Raw genomic sequence first — 19,225 nt, 5'->3', positions numbered from 1 at the left:
ATGATACGGAGACAAGGGGGCACATAGCGGGAAGCATGGCGACCAGATTAATAAACTTCTGGAAATGACGGGTCGACTAATCGGCAACAGGCTTGACAGAATGAACCTTTCCGAGCCATGTTGAGATTCGGATATCGGAGATACAGCTGGAACTTTTTTTCTATAGCTATCATTCGCTAAGAAAGTGAATGGCTCAATTCTATTGTTATGTTCCAAGAGAAATCTCTGGTGGTTGTTTTCGTTCATCATCAGCTGCACTTCCGTCTATCGACCATGGGTTCCACATCAGCTAGCGACGTCACGGGCAAAAAACAAGCCCTGTTAGTCTCAAATTTTTTTTTGAATGTTTTTTAAAAAGTCACACTGGCTGACGGAAATGATAGAAGTCCTTGCCAATCTTCGCTCGACGGTTCGTCAAGCAACAGGGCAGAACGCAGTTCGCCGGCCCCTCGCCCCTCGAGAGAAGACAACAAGGACGAGGAGTCAATCAAAGAAGCCGACGAGAAAGTCAAGGCTAAACGGATCCTCTCTGAAGTTATCGGAGCAGGCTCTCAATTCTCAGGTTCCGACTACACATCGCGACCGAAAAGACAGGCGGTCAATCATGAAGAACGGAAATAAAAGCCTCGTCGTTCAGCACCTTGTTGCTTATCTCTCAGCGTCCGGTATCCATCCAGTATCCAGTATCTAGCTTCGGACGAATCAACGGTTGGCGGGGTTTCACCGTCCTGGACGGCTGCGGCGGTTCTCGCGAGTCAGAACGGGGGTCAATTCTGCACCGAATCCACACTTTGATGGGGACTTGCAGCACCATACGTCACCGGATGACATGATGCCGTCGCAGAAAGGTGTTGAGCAAAAGGTTTCGGTCCGTTCCAGGGCCTCAATCTATCCATGGTTGGCTGCGGGAGAAATAAAGAACCGCAGGCGGGAGAGGGGTGGTCCCCTTGTCTTGAATTCTACCCCTCCAACCCCTCCATGCGGGCATCGGAAAGACAGAAAGAAACGCATACCGAAACGCCATTTCAAAGCCTCAACGTTGTGTAGACTACACAGGAAAAGAGGAAAACGGTTCATGTGAGTTTGGTTGCCACAGGTCTACTACTACGCCATGCTCTTCAAAGCTCGAGGGCAACTCTTCGAGGCTATCGGAGGCGTACTTGTCCGCCAGGCATTTAGTTAGTGTACACTACATACATAAACTGCTGTGCCATACATCGTACTAGATGGGAATCCCGAGATAAGACGGCATGGTAAGTGCCAACTGACGAATAACAAGTTCCAAGTACGTGCCATGCCGTCTTCTTGAAACCTGCCTGCGCTCTTTTTCTCGGAGCCCACTCGCCCCTCCATCCATGATGCGCCCAGGGGACCGACGGTTGTGTTCCTGAAGATATCCACCACTCCACACCACCCTAGACAGGCTTTCATGCCTTGCCGATCAAGTAGAAAATCCGTCACCAACATCGACAAGTTTCCTCTTTTATTCTCTTCACTTCACTCTCCCCGTTCTGCCTTGCTACCTTTCACATCTTCTCCCCAAAGACAGTTACATCAAGTCCCCAAATCCGCAAACATGCCTCAGGTAAGTCGGTTCTCGAATGCCAAGAACGGCACGCAAAGCTTCCCAGCAGTGAGCCATATGACCGACCGGCTATCTAACATGTTCCCAAAACAACAGATCAAGTGCATCCTGTTTGATTGCGACAACACGCTCGTTCTCTCCGAGAACGCGGCCTTTGAAGCCTGCGCCCAGCTCGCCAACCAGATCCTCGAGAAGTTCGGCTTCGAGAAGCGCTATGGCGGCACCGAGCTCATGCACCAGTTCGTCGGCCAGAACTTCCGCAGCATGATGACCGGCCTCTGCTCCCGCCACGGCTTCACCATCCCCGCCGACGAGTTCGACGAGTGGGTGGCCAAGGAGCTCGACACCACCATCGCCAACCTGCGCGCCAAGGCCGAGCCCTGCGAGAACGTCATCGAGGTCCTCGAGAAGCTCCAAAAGGACGGCAAGTACCACATGGCCATCGTCTCCTCGTCCGCCATGCCACGCGTCGTCGCCTCCATCGAGAAGACCAAGATGGACCAGTTCTTCGGCAAGCCCGACGAGGGCATCTTCTCCGCCGCCAGCAGCATCAACCCCCCGGTCTCCAAGCCCAACCCCGCCATCTACCTCCACGCCTGCGAGAAGCTCGGCTTCAAGCCCAGCGAGTGCATCGCCATCGAGGACAGCAGGAGCGGCGCCACCGCCGCCAAGAATGCCGGCATCCCCCTCCTCGGCTACGTCGGCCCCTACTACGAGGAGGGCCAGGAGAAGCTCGACTCCATGGTCAAGCTCTTCAGCGAGGAGCTCGGCGCTTTCGACGTGATGCACAACTGGAAAGACTTTGAGAGCATCTTGGCCAAGTACGAGAGCTCATAGATACCCCCACCACTCCTGTCAAACGACATGAGCTATGTTTCCTTTTCTTTGTTGGCAGAAATGGCATTTACACATAGACCCCTAGATTAGAGCCTTGGGAAAAAATGAAAATAGACACGAATGGAATGAACAAGCCATGATGAGCGCTCATCAAAATCTCATCCCTTATGTGAGCCTGCACTGCTCGTTACGTTCGAAGAACGGGTCGCCTACACCGGAATACGTTTTCGAAGAGTACCCAAAATCGGCTATCTATTCATCACTGTGTCTTGGTCGGCCACTGTTACGGCTCAAAGGACGTGACGACGAGCTGTGTAGTTAGATGATGGGCATCAGCTCCAGTATCGTTTTGGCCAGAGAAATGTACTTGATATGTAGAAGAAAACAGATAGTGTGAAAGCAATCTGCCTTTTGACAGGTATGAGCGACATTTATCCAAATCAGACGACAGATTCTCGAGAGTGCGGATACTGCGCGAGCGGTAGACATATCGCCAAGCTTCCTTTTTAAATTCTGCTTGAAATCATATCCACACAACGACCTGCTGTTCTCTCCAAACCCCGATGGAACCCAAACGACAGCTGAACATAAACAGCATGTTTTATAAAGGTGGTTATGGGAGCTTACCAGCAGGGAATAGCAAGAAATAAGTTTGCCTTCACGCAAAGAGCCAGGGAGGATCTTCGGACCATGCAACATTGGATACATCGCGTATTAAGTACAGTTCACCAAGACAGGATTCGGAATTATGCTGATAGTGGTGAGTTTGGAGTTGTCGATGCAAAGCCGAGAGCTGTACTCCAATAGTAAAATGATCAAATCCGCGCAAGCTCTATTCTTTGATTCTATGCAAATGCCGCTATCAAGCTCAAACATCGAGCACGAGTCGGTAGCTCTGTAGCTGGAACGGACCAAGGTCGACGTCAAAGCCATTGTCGACAACAGGAACTTCCTCTTCGTCATCCTCGAGAATATTACTCTTGTGGACGCTCTTGAGTTTCCACTTGGTCTCCAGCCTCCCCCTGCCGCGCCCACCAAGGCTCTCATATATCCGGACGATGACGCTCTTGCCAGGGCGAGTAGGCAGCTCACCTAGACTTACGCCCTCGTCGTCCTCACCACGCTTGATCGTGTCCAGAACCAGGTTCTGGTCGCCCGTCAGAGCGATGGGGACGGCACGGAGCGGAGATTCGGGGGAAACCGAGACCAACTTGAGGGGGTTGTTGAAGTTGAACGCTGCCCGCACAGTCTCGGGGCCGAGAGAGCCTTGATGAGGCAGTATGGCCCATCTGATGGTGTGCTTGCCCATGTCCGCCATGTCATCGGGGGCTTTGGAGGACCGAAGGAGCGACAGGCGCATTGTGTTGCCTACCGTAGCAAACCCATATTTGCTATCGTTCAAGATGGACACGCCATATCCGTACTCGGACAGATCGGCGTATTTGTGACAGCATACTTCGAACTTGGCCATATCCCAGCTGTCGAGTCAGAGTTAGAACACGAAACAGAGCTCGCCGTGATGGCCATGGAATCATGATCATGGGGACTTACGAAGTGTTGTAGTGTGTTGGCCGACGGATAACACCGAACTGGGTGTCATAGGAGGCTTCGTGGTGACGAACGCCGACAGGAAACTCGACCTTGAGAAACCTCATCGTCTCGTGCCAGTCAACCTCTGCCGTGCATTCCACGTACGAATGGCCTGCGTCGTCATCGTCGTCGAACGCGGCCGAGAGGCTTATCGTTGTCTTGATGGAGCTCACGTCGCTGATCCTGGTCTCCGTCACCACGCTGACCCGGAGCGGCGTGTCCTCGGCGACGGACGTGGCTGAGCTCTGGAGTTCCTCGCGCGTCTCCAGATGGAAGACCTCGACGTCCCAGGCCTGCCAGTAGATGGGCTTGTCGTCGAATATGACAAAATTGTTAGCCCTGCCCGACAGGACCTGGCGCCTGGCTCGGCGGTCGTATAGGGAGGTGATGCAGCCCTTCTCGACAGTCACGGTGAAACGGCTGTTCTGTAGCTCAAACACGCCGTCGGAAACCTCTTTGACGGACACGGCTTTCTGGGAGGCAAGAGAAGGTTCCTCGATGGAAATAGCATTCCCGGTGCCACATGCAATCAAGCGCTTGCCGTCTTCTGTGGCTATGACCTCTTTTCGGTGCCATCCTAGCGTATTCAATGCCGCCAAATTATCGGTGCTTGAAATCTTGCTATTAATCTTGCTGATGCTGAGTGCTTTGTAAATGCCCTCGAGCAGGTTGCTGCCAATACGGTACACGTTCGCGTAAACCTACTCATCCGCATGAGTGAAATGATTATGCTTTGGGGACTTGGAAAACAATAACGTACCTTGTCAGAGTCGTCGTAGCACATCCCGATAGCGGTGCCTGGGAGACAGTCGTGGAACTGACAGAGGAGCACGCCCTCCCACATCTCATCTAGGTCTTTCTTCGGGTAGCTATACGACGCGTCTGAAACGGATGCGATGGTTGCCAGAAGCTCGATGTCTCTGAGGAGAATCTCTGCTTTCCTATTGTTGAGTTTGGTCTGGGCTTGAGTGGTGTAGACGCCGCGATGGAGCTCGAAGTAAAGCTCGCCGTGCCACGTGGGAAAGGTATGTGCCTTCTTTTCGAGCTTGTCAAAGAAATCGTCAGGGGTTCCGCCAGAGTGGACGCGGGGAAGCAAACCCGTGGTGTCCGAGAGGCCTCTGAGCCGACGCAGCCTCTCGATCTGTTGCCAGGTAGGGCCGCCGCCGCCGTCTCCCTTGCCGAACTAGTACGTGTAAGTAAGCAGAGCTGCGCGACGATAGCGGCCTCGGATAAGGCGAGCACTTACCACGAGGAGAGATGTGTGATCTTGGTCGAGCGATCTGTGCTGCGTCATACTGCGCTTCACGTCTCCGAAAGTAGCATCTGCGCAATATGTCTTTGCGGGCGGCATGTGACAGATTACTTGGCTCCCGTCGAGAGCAACCCTGCCATGAATGAGCACCCAAACTGGCTGGGAAACACAAGGTGCCATTTCCACTTACCAGTTGAACGTTGTGTGAGGAAACTCGTTCATGTTGTTGAAGCAAATCTTTTGAGTGAGAAACCTGTTCATTCCGGCTTGGCGGCAGAGCTGCGGGATCTGGCTCGACTGGCCAAAGGTATCCGGCAGCCAGCACGTGGTAGAACGACGCCCAAAGTTACTCTCGAAGAACCGCTGACCGAAGAGGAATTGGCGGATGAGGGACTCGCCGCTGGGCATGTTGGTGTCGTGCTCTATCCAGCAGCCGCCAATGGGATGGAACTGACCGGCCTTGACCTTGGCCTTGACCCTTTCCCAAGCGAAGGGGTAGCCCTCTTTGAGCCATTTGAACTGCGCGAGATTGTGTTGGGATTAATCCAAGCCGCTGTAAATACCTGAGAAGAAGAAGAAAAACACACCTGCTGAGCCTGTGAGCAGGCAAAGTTGAGCTCCGGGTATCTGTCCATCAAGTCACACTGGTTCGACCACGAGCGCACCACCTTGCGTTTCGTCTCCTCCCAGGGCCACAGCCAGCAAGTGTCAATATGGCAATGCCCGATGGCAAACACGCTGGCGTCCTTTTCGCCGTTGACACGGAACACGGCTTCCGAGTTAACGTCTGGGCCCAGGTACTCCTCGGCAATCTTCCGGCTGCGGACGATGGACTCCCGGTCCCCGACCCTGAAGGTGTTGATGATCCGGGTCGCGATGTTCAGCGCCTCGTGCTGTTCCCACGAGTCCTCGGGGAACTCCTGCGCCGCCTGGTGGATGACGTGCATGTCCGTGTGCAGCATCCGGGCCTGCAGGTCCACCGCGACGATCTCGGCCTTTGCGAGGACAAAGTGCTTGTCCGGGTCCGGCGGCTGGATGGCATCCCCGTTGGCGTTGTTCTTGAAGATGGGGTCCCCCGCAGCGTTTCCAAACATGCCATTACAGGCCATCTCGATGAAGATGGTGTGTTCGGCCCCGTCTTTGAAAGACGCTGGAATAATCCACTCGACCCGTTCACCACGACCTGTCAGACCCTGGAGGGGCTCGCCTTGAGCGTTCCAGACCGTTGCTTCGTTGCTGCAATCCCAATGTAGCTCGAGGTGCTCCATCTGGCGCATCTCCTCCGCGATCCTGATCTGCACCTTGAACCAGTGAGTCGACCAAGACGGACCGAAGGACTCGCCGACCTGGGCCGGTCGGAACCCATTCGCCTCTATCGTGGCCTCGGAGAAGGCAGGACGGCTCAGTCCGGGGCTACTCCAGACCGAAAGCCTGAGATCCGGCGGCTGGGAGCGCACTGCAAGGTGCATCATTCTACGTATGATGTGTCAGTATGTTTGCACAGGACGAGTGTGAGACATGGCACCGTACGAAAGCAAGTTGACCTTCTCCCATTGTCCTGGTGAGTAGAAGTTGGCCGTACGGTCTCTGTAGAGCTTGTTTGCTCTCTTCCCCACGGGGACGGGTGCGCGTAACGGGTATGGCGTCGTCACTGAGGACGAGCCGTTGGCACAAGAGGCGTCATGTACGCACATGCTCACGGAGTCTTGAACGCGCTCCTTTTCGAATATGGCACTGTGGGCTGAGGCGATGAAGTGGCCTGGTTGATGGCCAGAATTCGACGGACGGCGACCTATCGACCCAGAATGGTTGTACCGGAAGAGGTTACGCTTTGTTTTGCGATGCGTGGGCTTCCCACAAGTGCATCGAGGTTCGCACTTCGGCCATCTCCCCTCATAAATGGCCAACTGTCAACGTGCCGCCGACCACCATCCCATGTTGGTTGGCTTGTCTACCAAGACCGGCAGGGGGAGCTGGTGCCGAGGTGACCCCCTCACGTAGGTATTTAGTGTCAAGCTGGGGAACCCTTGGCATCGCCTCTCAGCAGGGTCCTACCGGCAATCTTTGCCGGAGTTTCGCGGTGTTCTCAACTTGCGAGGGTGGAGTTTAGAAGACACCCATCCGTCTCAAGTTGGTATTACGGCCGCTGCGCATAAGCAAAAATGGGCCGACAATCGCTCTACCTGATTACTTACTAGCACCTACCATGATGCTATTGCTTGGCCCCGCTTCGAATACGACATGGGCTCGTCTTGATATCTGTTCTACGTCCAATAAAGTGGATGGCGCGGGGGGAGGGACCTAGGTAGGTAGAGAAGCAAGTCGAATCCGGGGGCGGGGAAGAAATCAGACTTGACTCGACTCGACACTCATAAACCACAAAGGGATTGCAACGGTGCGTATGGCTAATATTGGGGTCCACACACACTGCTGATGAAGGTCATCCGGAGAAGTTCCAAGACGCAACAAGCTTTCTCCCATCTCGCGCCGCAGGTCTTGGTCCCGTGCCCAATTTTCCGAAATTATTGCTTACTCCTTGGCAATGCTTACTTCAATATCTCAGGACGTTCATGGGATTACGAGGTAATGCTTAATTCTACATGAATTTATTACTTGGTCATTCAGTCCACACGCCTGCGCTCAGGAGAACAAGCAAAACGCCGTATCCTACAAGGCATCCCCTCCTGTTTGGCATGTATCCCTAACCACCCAACTAGTAGACGTATCTGAAGTTCACATCCTCCTGATAAATAGTTAGCAAGCTTTATGTTTAGAATAAAATCAGTAACATATATTGAACCCACCTTGTCGGTCATGTCCTCGAAAGCATGAGTGTGTGTCGTATCCGCAACGCCCTCGCCACGCGCGATCTTGTCATCACGCAGTTTATTCTGCCATATGTAGTATGTCCGCAGGAAGAAAAGGACAACCACCAGCAACGAGAAGCATCCAATGATGATGGCCAGCGCAAGGAAGTAGCGCGGCGCATCCTGTGAGCGGAAGACCTGGGGCCCGATGGAATTCCCCACAGCCCAGAAGACGAAGTTGCTAGTGATCACCACGCCCTTCTTGGTCTGGCCGGCCACGTTGCGTGTGACGAGAGACAGAGCGAGACCGCTGCAGGCCCAGAAGGAGATCATGATGTAGTACGCGAACAGCAGGCCGACCTTCTTGCTAGGCTCGAACGGAACGGTGAGAAGGACGATGGTGCCGGCGATGGTAGGGATGACGGCCCCTATCATGGCTAGGATTGTCTGCTTGTAGCGCCTGTCGATCCACGAGGCCGTGAGCATGGTGATAATTTGCAAAATACCCGTCACGCTCTGCAGCAGCTGGGTTTGCCATGTAGTGAACCCGAACGACTATCTCAATCAGCTTGACTCTTCTCCCCATGGCGACATATGAAAGAGACTGGGAACTTACCTTGATAATAATATTCGCGAATGCGCCAAGGCCTCCGGAAGGCAGGGTGGTCAGTAGTTGAATCAAGGCGAACCCGTAGACTTCAACCAGCATCAGTCAGTGAGTGTCGGATAGAGGCGGAAGAGATACGTGACATGCCTTGAGGGTCCTTGAAGGCTGCCCAGACCTGCTCCTTGCGGAACTTGCGGTTCTGCAGACCAGTGCGGTTGGACCGGACACGCTCCACCAGGAGTTTCTTGTCCTCTTCGCTGAAGCAGTGTGCCTTCATCGGCGAGTCGGGCATCCACCAGAGCACGAAGAAACCCCAAAAGACGGTGATGATGCCATAGCTCATAAACAGGGCTTGCCAAGACTTGACGTGAGACGAGTCAGGGATGAAGGAGAACGCGAAGGCCAGTAACCCGCCAAAGATCTGTTGGAGCCCGTTCATCATGTACCTGGTTCCTGAAATCAGCTTCATTTTGTCTTTTCGAACTTTTCAAGTAGCATCTCACCAGTGAATGGCCGTCGACGCTTGCTCTTCTCGCTTGTACCACATGGAGGTCAAGAGGACGAAGGTCGGTTGGCAGACGGCTTCGAACGCGCCCAGAAAGCCGCGGACGATGACCAGTCCAGTGAAGTTGTTGCACGCGGCGTGAAGAGTCAGTGTGACGCCCCACATTATGATGTTGAATGAAAGCCATTTCGCGATCGGGACCTTCTGAATGATGTAGTTTTCCTGGGCAGAAGGTGTGGTTAGCTCGATGTTCATCACCAACGCGCCCAGGTCTGTATCAAAGAGCACGAGCTTACCGGGTACTCGACACAAAGAATGACAAGGTAGATGACGGTCGTCAACCAAGAGTACTATTCGGGTCAGCATGAGGCGCAGAAATGCCATGACGATGTTGGTACCTCTTGGCCCTTGAGGCCTGTGTCTTTCACGATACCCATGATGGAGGCAAAAGACATCGTTCCCTTGTCAAGAGACTGCATGAAGTATGTGAAAACCATGACACTCAATATCCGCTTGTCAACCGCCCTCTTCAGCCTCTTGTTCGTCGCTTCGTCGATCTCGACAATGGTTTCGCCAGCATACTTGGCAACCTCATTGTCGACCTTATCATAGTCGGTCCGCTGCTTCGAGTCGGTGTACTCGACGAGCTCGGGCGTCTCGATGGCCTCGCTCTTACCCATGTTGATCAGTTTTCCGTGGCTGTTATCGAGTGTGTGGTTCGGAATGCCGATGATACCAGCTTCGAGGACTCAAAGAGCTAGACTTGGCAACTGAAGCGACGAGCACTCCACGAAACAAGTGTTTGCAGAAGGTTACTCGGATGGCATAGAAATCTTGCCCCAGAGAGGGGAACGGGCTTTTCTTATTGAGGGAGTTGAATCAGCCGTCATAATTCCCTATGGAGACCAGCCTGCTTCGACATCATCCACCTTACGAACCGGAACGGCCCAACCACACGCGGAACTCTTCCAATCATTGATCCGTGTGATCACAGACAAATTGCTACGCCTAGCCAGGATGGGAACGATGCCCGCTGCGGGCGTCACATTGTCAGGTCAATACCCATCCCCTTCTCCCAGGGTAAGCCCTGCCCGTTAATAACCTGGAGATGGCTCCATAGAGGACATGTGGAGGCGGGGACGAAGACCGGGGTGGCGTGCGGGGGAAATGAGCCCGGCCCGGTCACCGGGTCTAGTATCAACGACGACTTGGCCGAACATGGCCGCTTCGTGCGGAGAAGTTGTCACTCTCTGGACTGGACGCGTCGTACGAGCTCCACCTTCAGACACTCTGCGCCAAAAGACCCGATTTTCATCTGGTTCGATTGGTAGTCGTCATATTCGCCCTTCAGGAAGCCGACGTCGGCTTGTTTTGGCCGGGGCCTCGGGTGCTTGGAGAGGGGCAATGATGGCGGAGGGGTTCAAAAAGTATCATCAGCTGTCTCCCATCATAACTCCAGCTGAAGCTGTTACAGATCAGTTAACAACAGGCTTCGAATTCTTCGACGCCATGTTCGAGAAAGCCATAGTGACATTCTCGCCGGAGGAGGGGGTGGCGACCCTCAACTTGGTCAGGGCAGCCATTCTGGTCGACGAGTCGGATCCGGTAGGCATTCATATCGCGGCACGGAATCTTGCAGAGGACTTCGGCCGCGTGACCCGATCTGATGCTAGCGAGGTCACCGTCATCAACAGCAACCAGTACAACGTATCCTTGAAGACGAGTACGGCCATTGTTATCGGATGCGTTCGATCAAGTCAAATCATCCAGCAATTGGAGAAAGAGGGTAAGCTCGACTCTGGAAAGATGCACGGGAAATGGGAATCGTTCACCACTGCCCTGGTCGAACGACCTCTACCAGGCATTGAGATGGCGCTTGTGATCGCCGGGAGTGACAAGCGGGGCGCGATATTTGGCGCTTACACGTTGTCTGAGCAGATCGGGGTTTCACCGTAGGGGCTCACTCTCGATCGTCTACGAAGGTCTCATGAACTGAACTGTGACCAGTTGGTATTACTGGGCGGACGTGCCGCCAAAGCTTCACAAGGACATATTTGCATTGAGAGAACCGACTTATCATGGCGAACCAAGCGTTCGCTTCCGCGGTCTCTTCATCAATGATGAAGCCCCCGCCCTGACAGGATGGGCCAAGGCCACGTTTGGAGGCTACAACTCGGAATTCTACAAGAAAGTATTCGAACTGTTGCTGCGTCTCAAGGTACGCCATCTCTGCAACGTCAATATAAATCTCATGAATGCTTAGTCTTTCTCCAGGCAAACTTCCTGTGGCCAGCCATGTGGCCTGGCTACCCAAACCCGGGCGCATCTTTCTTCACCGACGATCCCGAGACCGCCCAGGCCGCCGAGGACTATGGCATTGCCGTGTCTACATCGCACCACGAGCCCATGCAGCGGTTATCAAACGAGTGGTTCATGAACAACCCGGACGGCAGCTGGAACTGGCTCACAAACAAGGAGAACATTGCCAAGTTCTTCGAGGAAGGTGTGACGAGAGCCAAGGGCCGCGAGTCCTACTTCACACTGGGCATGCGTGGAGAATACGACCGGAAGATGAAGACGGATGATCCGGCTGCAGTAGTGCGCGACGTGATCAAAACTCAACGGGCACTTATCAAGCAGGTTAACGGAAGCGAGGACGCCGTGCCACGTACGTGTCCGCTACTTGTCGTGAAAGCAAGGTTAGCTTGTAACTAACGGTGTGCAAAGAGCTCTTGGCGCTGTATAAGGAAGTACAGGAGCAATACGAAGGGGGCAACCTCGATGTCCCAGACGATGTCACTCTGCTCTTTTCCGACGACAACTTTGGTAGCATCAGACGCCTCCCGTCTGGAGCAGAAAGGGACAGAAAAGGAGGAGCAGGAGTAAGCGACCATTGTTGAAAATGCATTCGCCAAAGAGGTTTCAGGCTGACCGACTGGCAGATATACTATCATTTTGAGTACGTGGGCGTACCTCGCAGCTACAAATGGATCAACAGCAACTCTCTGGTATGGCCTGATTTACACCCGGATCCTCTAGCCTCACGATAACATATTCCACAGGGGAAAGTTTGGCATCAGCTGCAAGAAGCACACAGACGCGATGCGAAGCAAATCTGGGTCTTTAATGTCGGCGACATCAAGCCAATGGAGGTTCCGCTCACATTCGCAATGACGATGGCCTGGAACATCAACTCCATCGAGGCGACTTATTTCGCCAAATTCTATCAGACAATGGCAGAAGTCAATTTTGGAAAACAGAAATCCGAGGAGATTGCAACAGTCTGGCAAAAGTACGACCGCCTGGCCGCTCTTCGGAGACATGAGCACATCGAATCGACAACCTTCTCCCTTGTCAACTACAACGAGGCAGACGACGTCCTCGGCCGTTGGGAAGCTCTGCTCGCGCTCGCCGAGGACATCCACAGGGATGCACCGGAAGAGCAAAAGGCCGCAATATACGAAACGGTCCTGCACCCGGTCGCGGCCTCCACCATCTTCACAAAGCTCCAGATCACCCTGGGTCGGAATCGGCTCTACGCCCGACAGCGAAGAAATACAGCCAACAGGCTCGCCCGGAAAGTCCTTGATCTCTTTGATGCGGACTACGACCTATCCGAGGAGTTCCACGGGCTTCTGGGCGGGAAATGGGACCAGATAATGCGGCAGACGCACTACGGCTTCGAAGACACCTGGCATGCTCCGTATCGGGATATGATCAGTGGCTTGTCCTATGTTCAGCGCAGACAGCATTCCAACCCCATCATGGGGCAGATGGGGATAGCGGTGGAGGGCCACGAAGGTGTTCGGCCTGGGAGGACGAACGAGGAGTCGGATCGGACGCATCCTAGCCGGCGCGACTTGGTTCCGGGAGTCACGCTGGGACAGATGAGCCGCTACGGACCTTGGAAAAGATGGATTGATATTTACACCAGGGGACCCCAAGTCATCCACTGGCAGGCATCTGTTCCGCACGCTTGGCTCCAGTTGTCAACCACGGCTGGCACCCTCGATCCCGATGGAGATGACGCCCGAATCGAGGTCACGGTCGACTGGGATCAGGTCCCTGACACTTTTGACGAGGAAGTTCTGGTCGATATCCGTTCTGAAGAGGGCGATTTCGAACAGGTCCACCTTCCAATCACGGCAAGACGCGTTCCCGAATCATTCCGAGGCGGTTTCGCCGAGACGGACGCATGTGTCTCGATTCCTGCGGCCCACCAACCTCAGCCAGGGTTTCGAGTCTTTCCCGAGTGCGGGAGGACGGCGGCGGGCGCAATCGCCGCTGTACCAAGCGAGATTGAAGCCTCACCGCAGCTGGATTACAGGTTTTACACATTTTCGCAAGTCGCCGAACCAGCCTTGTTGCTGTACTTCAACATGACTCTCGATCTCGACCCGGCTGACCCGATGACCTACGAGATCCAAGTGGACGACGGCCCTGGCCAGACGCATCGGTTGCTGCCGACGACGGTTGACCTACCTGACGGATGGTTCCACGCCGTGCAAGACTGCACCTGGCTGCGGGACCACGACCTTGGCGGATCTGGCTTCGAACCCGGTGAGCACAGCGTCAGGATCAGGCTGAGACATTCGAATCTGATTTTGGAGAAGTTGGTGGTTGACCTTGGTGGAGTGAAGGAGAGCTACCTGGGGCCGCCGCCGAGCGCGTACATTCCTTGATTCTTGACATTGCGCCCAGTGGTCTCCTATCAACTCAATGCAACTTGGTTTGCAGCAGTTGCATTGTAGGAATGTGTAACTATATATATAAGACATTAGGACTTCCAAACCACATTCCTCGAAGCTGTCACTGAGAGAGGTAATGAAGCGCAGTATCCCCCAGGCTTTTGCGCGGGAATGGCCATGGTTCCTATGGAGGTCAAGACTCAGGTCGTAGGTGGTAGTTAGGGTATGAGTCTAAAACGAAGTGTAAAGTCGACGTTCCACCTTTTCTCGATAAGGTTTCGGCTGAGCCATGCCAAACAACAGGTTGTGTAGATATGTCGTAGAACCGAGTGGAAGATGGATCGGGAAAAGGGATTTCCTCGTCGAGATATAACCTAACAAGTCAGATCTAACACACTTGCAACAGAAAATCTAGTTAGGTACATCTCGCTAATTATAGGTAGTGCAGACTAAACATTAACTTTTAGGAAAATCTAACTAGGAGCCCCTTATAGGAATTGAACCCATGGTGTGAGTTTCTAAGCTATTACTGCACTTAATTGACATATACTATTAAGGCATAGCAGGTAGAGCTGGGCTTATAACTGTCACGTAAAAACGATACCGTTAGTTACGTGGGCAGTAACTAACACTTATATACCTTGTGACATGTTTTATGGTTGAGCATGGTTATAATGGGTAATAGTGTCGAAATCACATGAACGAGGCACAATACGTGATCCAGATGATCTTACATTGGACGACCAATCTGCAAGAACGCCTGGCATCATCCGAGGCCCTGGCCAGCTGACATGGACGTCCGGCTTCCTGTGGACGCTTGTCGTCGGACTCACTCTTTCTATACTACGAAGCAAGGAGCATGACCTGTTGCCCCGCCGTCTGCAAACGCCTTTCTGACGCCGTGATCCGTTCACTCTGTTTTCTTCTTCTTCAAAAACCCGCCAGCGACAACTCTAAAGCATAACTTGTTTTTTCTGGGACAACTTCAGTCTCTGATCGTGAACCCCATGGCTTCGATCTCCGGAAATATGGCGCGGATGGACTTGTCCAGACTCCAGTTGGACCCGTTGGTAGCGTGCTCGACGAAGGCACGGCTGAGCATCCTGCGTCCTGTTATGGGGCACACGTCGACGGCGGCTTCAAGGCTGTAGGGCCAGCCGACGCTGGTGCCCCCTGTGTCCGTCGTACCCGGAGAGAGCCAGTCGCGGAACCTGCTGATCAGCGCATTGCGGATGGCAGGGCTGGCGGTCACGCGGTTAGGGCAACTGAATCCGGAACAGCGTTTGGGGGGTTGGTCTGCTCACTGTGGCACGAGGTCGATGGTCATGCGATGGGGTATGAACCGTTGCCGGTGGGTCGGACGGATCATCTCGGGCATGAGGGCGTAGTTGGAGGCGGTGGGCAGTATGTTCCACTTTATGCCGCGTGTCAGCGAACGGGTATCCAGCGTCGTTGATGGCACGGAGAGAGAGAGAGAGAGAGAGAGAGACGCATCGTCAGTCCACCACCTCGAGATACTCACCCGCATGTAGGTCGCGGAAAGGGCGATGCTTGCGAGCTGGACGAACACGTCATATCCCTCGATGTTCTTCATCAACTCGCAGGCCCACGAGTGGACGTCGTAGGCGTCGTGGGGCTCGCGGTCTCGGAAGAAGAGCTCGATGTCGATGCGGTCCGAGGGCCCGAGGACCTGGAACGACGGAACGCCGTTGGAGAGCATTTCCAGGGCAGCGTCTCGGTAGGTGTAGAACAGGCTCGAGAGCGGGCTCCCGTCGGGGTTTATGAATGACGGCAGACGGTACTCCTCGGCCCGCAGGTTCAGCAGCTGCCGGGCCTGGACCGCTGGCGGGTAGTAGTTTGCCCGCACGGCGCACGAGAGCGGGAGATTGCCGAAGGCCCCCACAGCGCCGGGGGGCAGTGGCCCAGCGGAAGACGAAGATTGCGAACGGCGGCGCGCCGCCTGGTCGGCGAGGAGGAGAGCATAGATGAGCTCCGTGCTCTCCCGCTCACGGTCTTCTTCTCCTCCCTCTGACCCGGGGGCTTGCGCGTCTGCCGGATGTGTGGACGACTTGACGGCCGATGTGAGTACTACGACGATGAGAATCACTTTGGAGGGTGTTGGGGGGGACACAAACTTGAGCATCGGATGATTTGTCGTTGATGTCGATGCTGTCGACACCGTTAAGGAGGTAGTGCATCTTGTCAATCTGCCAGGGGACTATCCCGGGCGGGAGCGGAAGCTCGTCATCCTCCTCCGGCTTGACGAAGGCGGTGATGCTGGCTGTGGTGGTGGTCTGCCGGGATTGCCCCGTCTCAGAGGCCGACTCACGAGAGGTCTCGACTGTGCGTTCCTGCGCCGCCCCTTGGTCGGTACTCAGGCGTTGGAGGATGGCTTCGGGCGACTCATTGGCGGTCAGTTGCGCCATGATGCTCGCCCTGGCCTCATCGCTCGCCGACTTGAGGCGCTCGATCAGGGATTTGAGCGTGTCGACCTCCCCCTTCAATTGTCGGTTAACCTTCCGGATGCCCTGCATACGCGTCTCGCCCAGGTCGGCTTCGTAGACGCATTCATGTTTCGTCAACAAGCACCGGCTGCAGGAGGGCCGTTGTGTGTCACACTGGGTTGGTGGGGAAGAAAACAGTGTTAGCTCTCATCTGCATCTACAACGACCCGATGCGAAGGCTTGTTTTTCTTGTATTACCTTTTGACGCAGTTTTCTGCACTGTCCGCATGCCACTCGTCCCTTGGAGCTCTTGGCCGCGCCGGATTCCGGCGCCGACGCGTCTTCGGGCACCTGTCCGCGAGGGCGGATGGAGCGCAAGGCCGTCGACATGGTGACCTTTTCCTTGTCTCTCGAGTTGAGTTTTGAGGATAGAATGGAAAAGATCAACTAGACGCAGGTCGGTCGAAGCCAACATGTGCATTGAGGAGGGGCCAATGTACATATCAAGCTTAGGGTGAAAGGGAGCGGCACCACCCGGCCCAGGGTTAGACACAGGGGTCCTACAGCGTTCCATTCCCGTGCGAGCGTGCTTGGGTACATATAAATTATGAGTGGTAGAGCCAGCCTCTCGTACTTAATAGTCATTAGATGCTCATTGAGCGCGGGGCGAGGCGTCAGGGTCATGTCTCTCCGTCATCTTAGTCCAATGAGGCCGTAGCGATAACTCACTCCCCCATTCTTAGTGAGACGAAAACGTTTGCAACGAGTTGAAATAATTGCAATACTATTACTGGTCCATATACTCGTCCCGGACTCGGACGAAAGTCGGCCGAAAAGTGAAGGGGGGATGACCTGTGCCCTTTGAAGGCACGCAGAGCGTAAAACACATTGCTTTTTTCTTCTTGCTTCCCCCCCATCCCATTACCTAGGAAACACGGAGTTGAATTCCACAGACATGTCTTGGACTGAGAGGACATTGCGCAGGGAATACTATTTTGTTTCATACACCCACACCGGACACTAGCAGCCGGTGCGGCCATCGTCGACGGGATTTAACCTACTCTGTGAAACTTACGCACATACACAAGAGCTTTATAGCCGATGTAGCACAATCCCACCTTACCGAGTATCATCCAGAGACTAAGCAAACCACCAATGTACCCATGTACAGCGCGAACATATATGACACGTACAAAAACTCCTCCCCCCCTGCCAAGAAACATACCTGAATAGGAGCCAATCTTGTTCCAAGTTTTCATACCTTGGGAATCACCTTGACGTCAGTTTCGCGTAGAAGCCGCCTCCCGCGAACGGCTTTGCAGCTGACCCATTGCCTAAACACCTTCTTCATCAGGCTCTCAGCTGTAGGACTTCCGCAGTTTTGTGCGCCGATCGGGCCATTCAACTCATTGCCTGCTGCCGTTCCTCACCGGCAGGTCCGGTGTGCCTAGAGATGACCAGGGAGAATTCTCAACTGGTATCGTCGCCGCTGCATAACACCATGTTATTCTGTTTCTGGAGCACGACGGCGCGGTTGTTGTAAGTCTAACCTAGGTCACCGTTTCTAAACGACGTAAGACCACCCATAACCATGCTCGAAGTGTTTCCTGACGAAGATGTGGAATCTTCCGACCAATTGAAAATTGGAATGTTGGCATGTCAATAGTCTCATCGAGAAGAAGAGCTGTTTCCTCAGTCATTCTCCAATTACGTTAAGAACCAATCTACGACCCGGCTTCGCACCACCGTCTCGGATTCCGCCATGTCCGGATAGCTAGCCAAGACAGACGCGTAGGCCAAGTCACACACGATATGGGGATGGCGTATGAGTACTCAATACTTGACACCGAAAGGTTGGAGTGCTAGAAGCTATGGACTGGTTTCCAGCGAGTTGATCCACAACCATGTGATACAAGTTAATTCGATAACCGTGCCATCCTCACCTTAACGTCAGGAGCTGCGAATCAGCCACATGTCGAACCAGTCGATTATGGCCTTGAGGCTTTGCTCCTTGCACCAGCCTAGACAGACCAGCCTGTTAGCAAGTCCCATGCCCACCGCCGAGCTCGGACTGATTAAATAATTATTAATTAAGGCACTCACGTTGGTACGGATCCGACGGGTCGCCCTTCACCGCGAAGCCGTGGCCTACGCCTTGGAAGAGCTGCAGATGGTAAACCTTGCCCTCCTTCTGGAGGACATCGATCGCCTTTCTCCGCGACTCGGTGGGAAACGCGTGGTCGTTCTCGGCACAGGAGAGCAGCAGGGGTCCTGGAGTGTGTCGTAAGCTCGCGACCGCTACGGGTTGACATCTCGTCGCCCCTCCGGGCTCATTCCACATCCACGCCCGGAGAACAAGACTTGCCGCAACACAAGGGGAGGAGAAGGGGAAGATGAGATGTAGACGAGCCCTCTCGCCGCCGCCGATAGAACTCACTTTTCACGCCCGCGAAATGCTCCTCCTTCAGCGCGGTCGGGTGCGCGAACGCCCCCGCCGACACCGCCGGCTCGCCGCCGTCGCCACCGACCCCGGCAAGCAGATCGCACACGTACGGCGCGCCGAAGCAGTACCCAACGCAGGCGAAGCGGGTCTCGGTCCCCGTCGCGGCGCGCAGCTCGGCGCCGAAGCGCGCGCGGACGACCGCGGTCCAGCGCGGCACGGTCTCGGCGGCGAAGGCGGAGTGCTTGGCGCGCCAAGGCGGCGAGCGAAGGCAGGGTGGTATCACTCAGTGTCACCAACGCTGCGTTTCGGACCGCAGCGCCCTTCTCGCTTAGCTGCAAAACAATTCATACCAACGCCGAACCAAGCATGTACAGTAAGCACTCGTAAAATACGGTGGATATCGTCAGAACGGTAGGTAAGACCAAGGCCCGTACAATCCGCCTAACGAAGATATCGACGCAAGTCTT

The 19,225-nt window shown here is 54.4% G+C and overlaps 6 protein-coding genes across 6 annotated transcripts in view; 2 read left to right on the top strand and 4 right to left on the bottom strand.

Annotated features, from left to right (window-relative positions):
- Window positions 1-1,576: 1,576 nt before the first annotated feature.
- Window positions 1,577-2,422, top strand: GLRG_01207 (haloacid dehalogenase-like hydrolase; the record flags this gene model as incomplete). The annotated part of the gene is made up of 1 exon (XM_008091892.1): window positions 1,577-2,422. The coding sequence occupies one exon, from the start codon at window positions 1,577-1,579 to the stop codon at window positions 2,420-2,422; it is 846 nt and encodes a 281-aa protein (XP_008090083.1).
- An 868-nt stretch (window positions 2,423-3,290) lies between these two features.
- Window positions 3,291-6,958, bottom strand: GLRG_01206 (glycosyl hydrolase family 38 domain-containing protein; the record flags this gene model as incomplete). The annotated part of the gene is made up of 7 exons (XM_008091891.1): window positions 3,291-3,900; window positions 3,974-4,713; window positions 4,773-5,195; window positions 5,259-5,397; window positions 5,455-5,783; window positions 5,852-6,737; window positions 6,795-6,958. 7 exons carry the CDS (start codon window positions 6,956-6,958, stop codon window positions 3,291-3,293), a joined length of 3,291 nt encoding a protein of 1,096 aa, XP_008090082.1.
- Window positions 6,959-7,977: 1,019 nt separating this feature from the next.
- On the bottom strand, window positions 7,978-9,863 carry GLRG_01205 (major facilitator superfamily transporter; the record flags this gene model as incomplete). The annotated part of the gene is made up of 7 exons (XM_008091890.1): window positions 7,978-8,007; window positions 8,069-8,626; window positions 8,688-8,767; window positions 8,817-9,124; window positions 9,182-9,405; window positions 9,480-9,533; window positions 9,582-9,863. The coding sequence occupies 7 exons, from the start codon at window positions 9,861-9,863 to the stop codon at window positions 7,978-7,980; spliced, it is 1,536 nt and encodes a 511-aa protein (XP_008090081.1).
- Window positions 9,864-10,692: 829 nt separating this feature from the next.
- Window positions 10,693-13,865, top strand: GLRG_01204 (uncharacterized protein; the record flags this gene model as incomplete). Its single annotated transcript, XM_008091889.1, has 6 exons — window positions 10,693-11,135; window positions 11,191-11,401; window positions 11,458-11,851; window positions 11,911-12,065; window positions 12,126-12,191; window positions 12,246-13,865. The coding sequence occupies 6 exons, from the start codon at window positions 10,693-10,695 to the stop codon at window positions 13,863-13,865; spliced, it is 2,889 nt and encodes a 962-aa protein (XP_008090080.1).
- Window positions 13,866-14,856: 991 nt separating this feature from the next.
- GLRG_01203 (uncharacterized protein) lies at window positions 14,857-16,705 on the bottom strand (the record flags this gene model as incomplete). Its single annotated transcript, XM_008091888.1, has 5 exons — window positions 14,857-15,112; window positions 15,176-15,285; window positions 15,394-15,939; window positions 16,007-16,489; window positions 16,574-16,705. The coding sequence occupies 5 exons, from the start codon at window positions 16,703-16,705 to the stop codon at window positions 14,857-14,859; spliced, it is 1,527 nt and encodes a 508-aa protein (XP_008090079.1).
- A 1,560-nt stretch (window positions 16,706-18,265) lies between these two features.
- Window positions 18,266-19,225, bottom strand: part of GLRG_01202 (dienelactone hydrolase) — a gene marked incomplete at both ends in the record, with an annotated part of 1,389 nt that continues 429 nt past the window's right edge. Inside the window, 4 exons of the mRNA XM_008091887.1 lie at window positions 18,266-18,336; window positions 18,419-18,586; window positions 18,753-18,999; window positions 19,109-19,199. Coding sequence (XP_008090078.1) covers window positions 18,266-18,336; window positions 18,419-18,586; window positions 18,753-18,999; window positions 19,109-19,199 — 577 coding nt within the window. The remainder of the gene's footprint in view (window positions 18,337-18,418; window positions 18,587-18,752; window positions 19,000-19,108; window positions 19,200-19,225) is intronic.

This window comes from Colletotrichum graminicola, assembly GCF_000149035.1.
Source record: "Colletotrichum graminicola M1.001 genomic scaffold supercont1.3, whole genome shotgun sequence".
Taxonomy (NCBI): Eukaryota; Fungi; Ascomycota; class Sordariomycetes; order Glomerellales; family Glomerellaceae; genus Colletotrichum; species Colletotrichum graminicola.
Note: the sequence above shows the minus strand (reverse complement) of the source record. Positions and strands in the feature narration are given on the sequence as shown.